Genomic DNA, 8,146 nt, shown 5'->3' with positions numbered 1-8,146 from the left:
TCTCTCCCTGTGCTGGTGATCGAACCCAGGCTTTGCTATTGCTAGGCAAGCACTTTAGCACTGAACAACAGCCCCAGCCCCATTTGAATCCTTTGTAAGCCTGCTATTCAATAGCCTCAAGTATACTGATACTGCTGTGCAACCTTTACCACACTCCACTTCCAGAATTGATTTCCTTTCTTATTTAGCATATTCAAATGTGTAATTGCTTGCATTTGACTCTCTAGACTGCTTCTAGCTTGATTGTAGGGGTTGTGTTTTATTCATTTTCCTATACCATTAAAAAAATTATACACTTAAATGATTTAATTTCCTCAGCCAGTTGCGTCTGTCTTAACTATGACTCAGGGTTCCATGGAGCAGCTAAGGAGCTTTTCTCTGGACAGGTCACTAGACTCTGAAATGTGTCCAAATGCCCATGTTTTTGTTTTACTTAAGAACTTCCTGAATTTCATCCTGGGATCCCAAAGTGGGTTTTGGTTTTGGAGAGAAGTGACTTTGGGTAAACAGTGACTGGTGGCCTCTCTACCTAGCTATTACAGTATATACACATTTCAACAATGCACCCTAATCTCAAGGGTAGAGCAAGCATTTGGAGATGCAGGCCAGATTGTACCCTGAGGGGATTAGTATATGCCTTCTATCTTTAAGCCTCCCTTCCTCCCTGCCTTTACCCTCTCCTCCCCTTCCTTTTTCTTCCTCTCTCCTCTCCTTCCTTTTGTGAGAGAGAGCCTCACTGTGTAGCCCCGGCTGTTCTGGAAATCTCTATGTAGCCTATGCTGGCCTTGGAGTTATAGCAATCCTCCAGTCTCTGTCTCCAAGTAATGGGATTGCAGGCCTGTAATCATAGTGTTCCATCAGGCCTGGAAAGTCTTTTTTTTTTTTTTTTTTTTTTTTTTAAAGGGGTTAATAAGAATAACAACCTCTTAACACCTTCACCTTGAGGATCAAATAAGAGAACAGTCTGCTCCCTGGCTGGGTGCTGGGCTTGCTGTCAGTCAGTCAGCAATATTTCCCAGTGCCTGTCATGCTCCAGGCTCAGGTCTAAGCATGTGGCATCTGTCAATGATCAAGGTAAGATCTGTGCTTTGTGCAGTTGCCCTCTAGCACCCAACATATGGCATTACCTCATTTGTTTATATGTTTCTTAGCCACTAGATTTTGCCTAGCTCTTGAACCTTGTACCGTGCACATACCTAATGCCCCCCAAGTGTTCCTGGAATGAATATGAATGTGTTTCATAAATTAATACGTGTGGAATGTCTCATCCAACCTCCGTGTCTAGTGGAAGTTGCTTCATTATAGTTTTTCCAAACACATGTGAATGTCTTTATTAACATTTATCTACCTTACTGATTCCTGTGCTCTTTTTTGCCTAACACAATACCTGGGACTTGTTAGGTGCTCCAGGTGTTAAGGGAGTGCATGATTGTTTATACTAGTGTCCTTGTACCTGGGGCCTTGGTGGCACTCCCCTGTGTGTTCCAGATGGGTCCCACAGTTCTTTGTAAATAGTGCCTGGATATACTAGTGCCTTAAAAATGCTTGCCTCGTACATAACAACACAAAAGAACAATGTACTACTCTAATAACTGTATAGAGAGATGGCTGTTATGTTTCCCTCTTAGCACTCTAGAGTAGATCTTAAGAGCCTGGTATTGTGTATTCCTTTGTTCCACAGTTAAAGTAGGTGAGAATCAGACATGGTCTTATAATTTGGCTCTCTTTTACCAATCAGGAACTCTTGAGGCATCTCGTGTCTGGAACTCACCATGTAGACCAGGTTAGCCTCCATTTTACAGAGCTCCTTCTGCCTCTATCTCCTGAGTACTGCAATTATAAGCATGTGCCACCATGCCTGGCACAGTGGAAGTTTTAAAAAGGAATATCAGATGGTATTTTTTCCATAGTGGCACCAAATTCTATTCAATGTCTTCCTGTCTCTGCAGATATATCTCAGTCTACATGACTGATGGGTGGACGAACCAAATAATAACAAGAAATGAAACCTTTTTAACACTCATATCAATAAAATGAAACCTGTTTAACACTCAGAGTCTTGAACTCACTAAGAGTCCTAGAGAGCAAATGCATACTTTCTTCAGGGGCATTATTTTAAGGGCTGTACAAAGAAATCTATGAGACATAAACTCAGTCATCTTTTACTGCTGTCTGATTTCAATGGGAAATGTGTGGTAATTACAATTTTCTGGTACCGAGTCACTATAAGTCATATAGACAAATTTACTAAGTGTCAACTTGTGGTCCATGAGAAAATTAAAAATAATCCCTATTTATATTGTAACTTGAAATTTATATTTGTCTAAGTTAGGAATGATCAAATCTCTGATTTTGGGAATGGTTATTTTTAAGGTCTTCAAATATTCTCCATGTGTGTTCAACTTAGTTTTGGAATTGTGAGTTTACAAAAATATGATGTAGTATTTTAAGATGCTTTACAACAAATACATTGAACTTAATTTAGTTTGTCTTGGCATTGGCTTGGTATATGTTCCTGTAAAAGCTATGTGCATTCTAGAACTTTCCATCAATATTACTGCCAAGAAATTTAGTTGAACATTTTACTGCTGCTTTCAAAGTACCAAGTGAGGTGCTGGGAATATCAATCATGAAATGGGTATAGTATGCAATCTTCGGAGCCTTATAAAATTATGGGGAAATGATAACAAATACTTGCTAAAATGTGATTAATGTTATAATGAAAGGAAGAAGCTCAGTTCTGAAGGCAAGACTTCTGACCTTGTTCTTTTTTTATTTTTCACTCTACGTGTATGAGTGTATTGCCTGCTTGTGTGTAAGTGTAGCCATGGTGTGCAATGCCTGCAGAGGTCAGAAGAAAGTATCAGATCCCCTGGAACTGGAGTTAGGGACAGTTGTTAGCTGCCATGTGGGTGCTGGGAACCGCACCCAGGTCCTCTGGAAGAGTAGTCAGTGCTGTTAACCACTGAAAAATCTCTCTAGCCTTTTTACTGCACTTCTAAATATTCAGATTGTATTTTCATGTTAAAAGGTAAAAAGAATGAATTAACGTTCTCATAAAGTTCTCTTTAGTACATAAGTGTTGTTGGTATAAACACACTGATACCATTCCAGGAAGAAAGAGCAATAGTAAATTGGGAACATGATGCAGAGAAGTTTCTCTGAGAAATCAGGATGAATTCAGAAGCATTATTCAATCAGACTTGTAAGGTCTCATCCCAGATGCAGTAGATATGGTCTTAGGTAGAGACTGGGGCCTATAAATGAGAAATAGAACAGGCTCCCTGGTTGATTCTTAGGTGTTCTAAACTTTAAGGACTAGGGTTGGAGGCCCAGATACATATACCCCTGTTCCTAGTGACAGTACAAATGGGGTCAGTAGTGGGGTGATAAAAAAGGGAGGTGAAAATGGGGTTCTGGTTTTTACTAGAGTCAGAAGACTCAGAAATTAGGGGAGGAGTCTTGTCCAGTCAAGAGGGTCTGCTGCCTTCCAGCCCCAAGAAAATCCAGCAGCTCTGGCTTTTGTCTTTTTCTTTTTTTAAAGTATTTTATTTATTATCTTTATGTGTATGAATGTATTGTCTGCATGTATGTAAGTGCACCTATATCATGCAATGACCATGGAGGTCAGAAGCTGGTGTTGGATTCTTCTGCAACTGGAGTTAGCAGATGGTTGTTAGCTATCATGTGGGCACTGAGAATCATCATGTGGATCCTCTGCAAGAGCAGCCAGTGCTCTTAACCATGGAGCCACCTCTCCAGCCCCTCTTTTGTCTGTTTTATACACTGGGGGTCCCCTCTAATTTGTCTCATTGAAGAATTCCACTGTTAAAACATCTGGAAATCACTGATGATGGGCACAGGGAATGGGCTCATCTGCTACAGTACCAGACCTGGGCACTGGCACTCATGTGGTATTCCCATGTGATGGACTTTGTGCTATGGAAAGTTTCGGTGTCTTCATTTGTAAAATAGTCACAGTGGGACATTGATTGTACCCCCTTCTTCCAAGACCCAGGGGACACTGCAGAGGAAGGTACAGAAAGACTGTAAGAGAAGTTGGGGAGGACTGTTGGGAAATTCTGTCTTCTGCACATGATAGGGCTATAGGACTCACAGACACCAAGCAGTGTGGTTGCCTGCATAAGACCTGTGCAGGATCAAGCCAATCAACATTCCAGCATGGATAGGAAAAGGGCTTATGAGGCCCTGCCCTTATCTGAGCTGCTGGGAGAGGGAAAGCCAGTTTTCCTCAGAGGTATGGCCTCTTGTGAGTTGCTCATGGCTCCACACCAATAGGCATGTGGGAAGCACTAGCTGGACCCAAAAGGTATAAAAAAACACATGAAGTTGGGAGGGGGATGTGGGAGAAGCTGGAGGGAGAAGGAGTATACAAAGGCTTTGGAGGAAGAGAGGAAGGGAGGCAGGGAGAGCATAGGACTCACCGACACAAAGGCTTGTGATTTGGTTTCATTCAACTGAAGCTGCAACTTCCTTTCACTGTCATAGACTCCATAGAGTCTCTTGGACCAGGTCTGAGGCACTCTGCTCTTGAATTTTAATGAGCTATATAAAGCAAATATCCTTTGTAAATCTAGGACCAGGCAGCTGCAGTTGTAGAAGATGACACCAAGTTCTTTCATCTGTGAAATTAAAATTGAGAGCATCAATGTAAGGGTATGCCTGGTGCTGTTATCTGCAGAGAAAAGAATCTTTAAGAATGCTTTAGCAGAGGCATTTTTTTTTGCATTTGTTGTTACATCGAGGTATGTCACTACGACCACATTATAGTATATCAAAGAAATATAAAATGTCCATATAAGAACTTTTGCTTCACTTTTGCATTGTTCTCTTACAGATAATTTCACCTATACTTTTTATATTGGCTTTCCACATTTTTTTCCTCAGTGCAATTGTTTTTGTTTTAATGAACATTTCAATCATGTAGCAAGACAAAACCCTCCCATTGCAGCATCACAGACTGGTGCCGATCATAGATTCTGGAATCACACTGCCTGGAAATTGGGTCCAGCTCTACATTGTTAGAGCTGTGTGGTTTCAGGATAGCCTACTTCATCTCCAGACCTTAGTGTCTTCTTCTGTAAAGTAGATATAGTATTAATTTCATAGAGTCTCCATGACACAATGATTAGTACACATAAGGATCCTTGAACAGTGCTTTTAACATGGCAATCATTAAGAAGAATAGCAGTTGTTATTCTTGCTAAAATTGTACACTCTTTGAAGTAGTAGACCAACATCCTACAACTAAGAGACCGTGGAGATTGTCTTTGTCCCCCTTCTTCAACACATAGAGAAGGAAAGTCAAGCCTACACAGGTAAAATTTTAAGTCAGAGATTGAATCAGTGTTAAATTAAGAATTTGATGACATATTTTGAAGAATTCTCAAAAAGCTAAAAGTAGACCTACCCTATGACCCAGCTATTCTACTCCTCGGCATATACCCAAGGGACTCAGTGTCCTATTGCACTGAAACTTGCTCAGCCACGTTCATTCATTGCCACTCTTCACAAGAGCTAGGAAGTAAAAAGAACCTAAATGTCCTTCAGCTGGTGGATGGATAAGGAAAACGGAGAACACACACATAATTGAATTCCATTCATCGGTAAAGAAAAATAAAATAATGGACTTTTCAGGTAAATAGATGGAACTGGAAAATGGTCTACTGAGTGAGAGTGAGGTAGCCCAGACCTAGAAAGACAAAGGGTATATGTTCTCTCTTACTTGTGGGTCTTAGTTCCAAATCTTTAGGAGTATATACCCTCCAGTAACAGCTGAAGCTAGGAAGGTTGATGGAGGCCATGGGGGAGGGGAAGGAAGTTTGAGAGAAGGCTCTCTAGAGAGTGGGATAATAGCGCACAAGTGCTATCAAGGGGGAAACAGGAAAAATGGGGGGACTTCAGGAAGGGAGGAGGAAGAGTAACAGAGGGAGAGGGAGAAAGAGAGATAACACCAAGGATGTTTGAAAAAACCTCGGAGAAACATTATTTTATAAGCTTACTTAATAATATACATTATGGGGAGGCAGAGGCAGGCAGATCTGAGTTCAAGGCCAGCCTGGCCTACATAGTGAGTTCCAGGCCAGCAGGGGCTATAGGGAGACCCTGTCTCAAAAAGACCAAAAAAACCCCACATACAATATACACAAATATAGTTCAAATGGAGTTAGCCATTTGATAATGCCCCTCACAAGAACTATAGATTATCTAACCAAGATGCTAGTGCCAGGCATGGGAAACCTCCCTTTGAGTTGTTGGCCAGGGGAGTCTGACAGACTCCTCAAACAATATAGGCTATTTCCAAAGCCGTTGGTTGCCTCCCAGAACTTAAAGATAAGACCTTATTGCTGAAGACACCACATACTTTGGACACATACTTTCTCCACTTAGAGAAATCGAAGCTGGAACTGACATGGAAGTCTTCCCCTTCCCTTTTGGACCAGCTCTCATAGTATCAGTAGGTGCTATGCAAGTTGCCAGGGAAGAAAAGCAAACAATGGTCCTACCCAGCTTTGAAGTCTACAAATCACAACAATGACTGACCCAGCAAGATAGTCCTAATGGTGCAGTAGCAGTATTTTCTTCTGGGGCTTGGGAGGGTGTAACCAATGACTGTCTAATAGAAGGGAAATCATGCCTGGTACTGTAAACCCAGCCAAGTACCCATGGCTGGAGAGGGCATACACCCTACAGCTGAATGTACTGCAATTTCCCTAAACAAATACAATTTCTAACTGTATTCTAATATTTATCCTTATACCCACAGACATGTGTAGCTTTCATCCCCCATCAAAGAAGCTTCTTTTTGTAACAGATGGAGACTAGTCCAGAGATCCATAACTGGTCAGAATGCAGAGAATCGGTGACCTTGGGGTGCCCAGCCCCAACTGATACATCTACAATGAAGGCTCAAGGACACTGCAGAAGAGGGGGTGGAAAGATTCTAAGAGGTAGAGGACCAGGATGCCTGCTTCTAGATAGTGTCTTCCAGACAAAACAGGGAAGCTGAACCCAGGACATCTCGGCAATATAGCCTAAGACCTGCATAACAGCAACACCGGTTGATACGCCAACATGGGTGGAGGAAATTTCACAAGGTCCCACTTCTAGGTGAAGTTATAGGCAATCAGTGGTTCTGAGAGAGGGAAAATTGGTTTTCTCCAGGAATGAGTTCCCTGATAGGTTATCTAATCCCAAATGGTCATGCCTAACACGCATATATACAAGCATCACTAAATGGACTCAGCAGGTTAATTTATATATAAATTAAAGGACAGGAAATTGGGAGAGAGCAGGGAGATTATGGGACGAATAGAAAGGAGGAAGTGAGGTGAGGAAATGATGCAAATATAGTACTCTTGTATGAAATTGTCAAAAAAAAAAAGCCCAAAAGAATCTGATTGCAGGTCATGTGAGCCTTCGTCAGTTATACTGACGAAAATGACTGCGCTGGCTACACTGAGTCTACCACATCTTTGTGGAAAATGCACATGATCCCTGATTTAGTCTAAGTAACAGCATGAAATTTTGGTCAGAAAAGGACAGGACACAAATGTGCATGCTTTATATGACCCGATCCTCCAGTGAAGGGTTGTTTGGGAGCCCAGAGCCCAGTGATATGAAATTTTCTTTCTAGCCCTTTCTCCAGGAGATTTTTCAAACATGTAGGAATCTGTATCCCCATGAGCCCTAAGCCTTAGTAGTACAACATACTTTGGAGATCTTTCCATGTTCATTCATTCTGGTCTGTCAGCATTTTTCCAGCTCACAGCAACCACAGTATAGACATACACAAATTATTTAACCCACTCAGAGACTTTTATTTCCTTGCTAATGCAAAAAATAACATGAGCACCCTTGAACACATGCTTGTGTGTTTCTGTTAAGTATTTCTTTGGCGTAGAGTCTTACAATGAGAAAAACAAGCACATTAAGGTAAGAAAGTGAAAGAGGTGGAAAGGTGGCTCACTGCTTAGGAGCATTGGTTGCTCCTTCAGAGGACCTGGGTTTGATTCCCAGCTCTCATATGGCAGCTAACAACTGTCTATAACTCTAGTTCCAGGAGAATCTGATATCTTCTTCTGACTTTCACTGACACTGCACAAATGAGTACACATACATTCAT

At 41.5% G+C, this 8,146-nt stretch overlaps 1 protein-coding gene across 1 annotated transcript in view; it reads right to left on the bottom strand.

Annotated features, from left to right (window-relative positions):
• The window catches only part of Pld5 (phospholipase D family member 5), a 422,154-nt gene that overhangs the window by 20,749 nt on the left and 393,259 nt on the right, over nucleotides 1-8,146 (bottom strand). Inside the window, exon 6 of the mRNA XM_008849173.2 lies at nucleotides 4,446-4,643. Within this exon, the coding sequence (XP_008847395.1) occupies nucleotides 4,446-4,643 (198 nt within the window). The remainder of the gene's footprint in view (nucleotides 1-4,445; nucleotides 4,644-8,146) is intronic.

The sequence above is a fragment of the Nannospalax galili genome, unplaced genomic scaffold (assembly GCF_000622305.1).
Source record: "Nannospalax galili isolate Female #2095 unplaced genomic scaffold, S.galili_v1.0 scaffold543, whole genome shotgun sequence".
Classification (NCBI taxonomy): Eukaryota; Metazoa; Chordata; class Mammalia; order Rodentia; family Spalacidae; genus Nannospalax; species Nannospalax galili.
The sequence above is the reverse complement of the archived record's forward strand: the minus strand, read 5'-3'. Positions and strand labels throughout refer to the sequence as shown.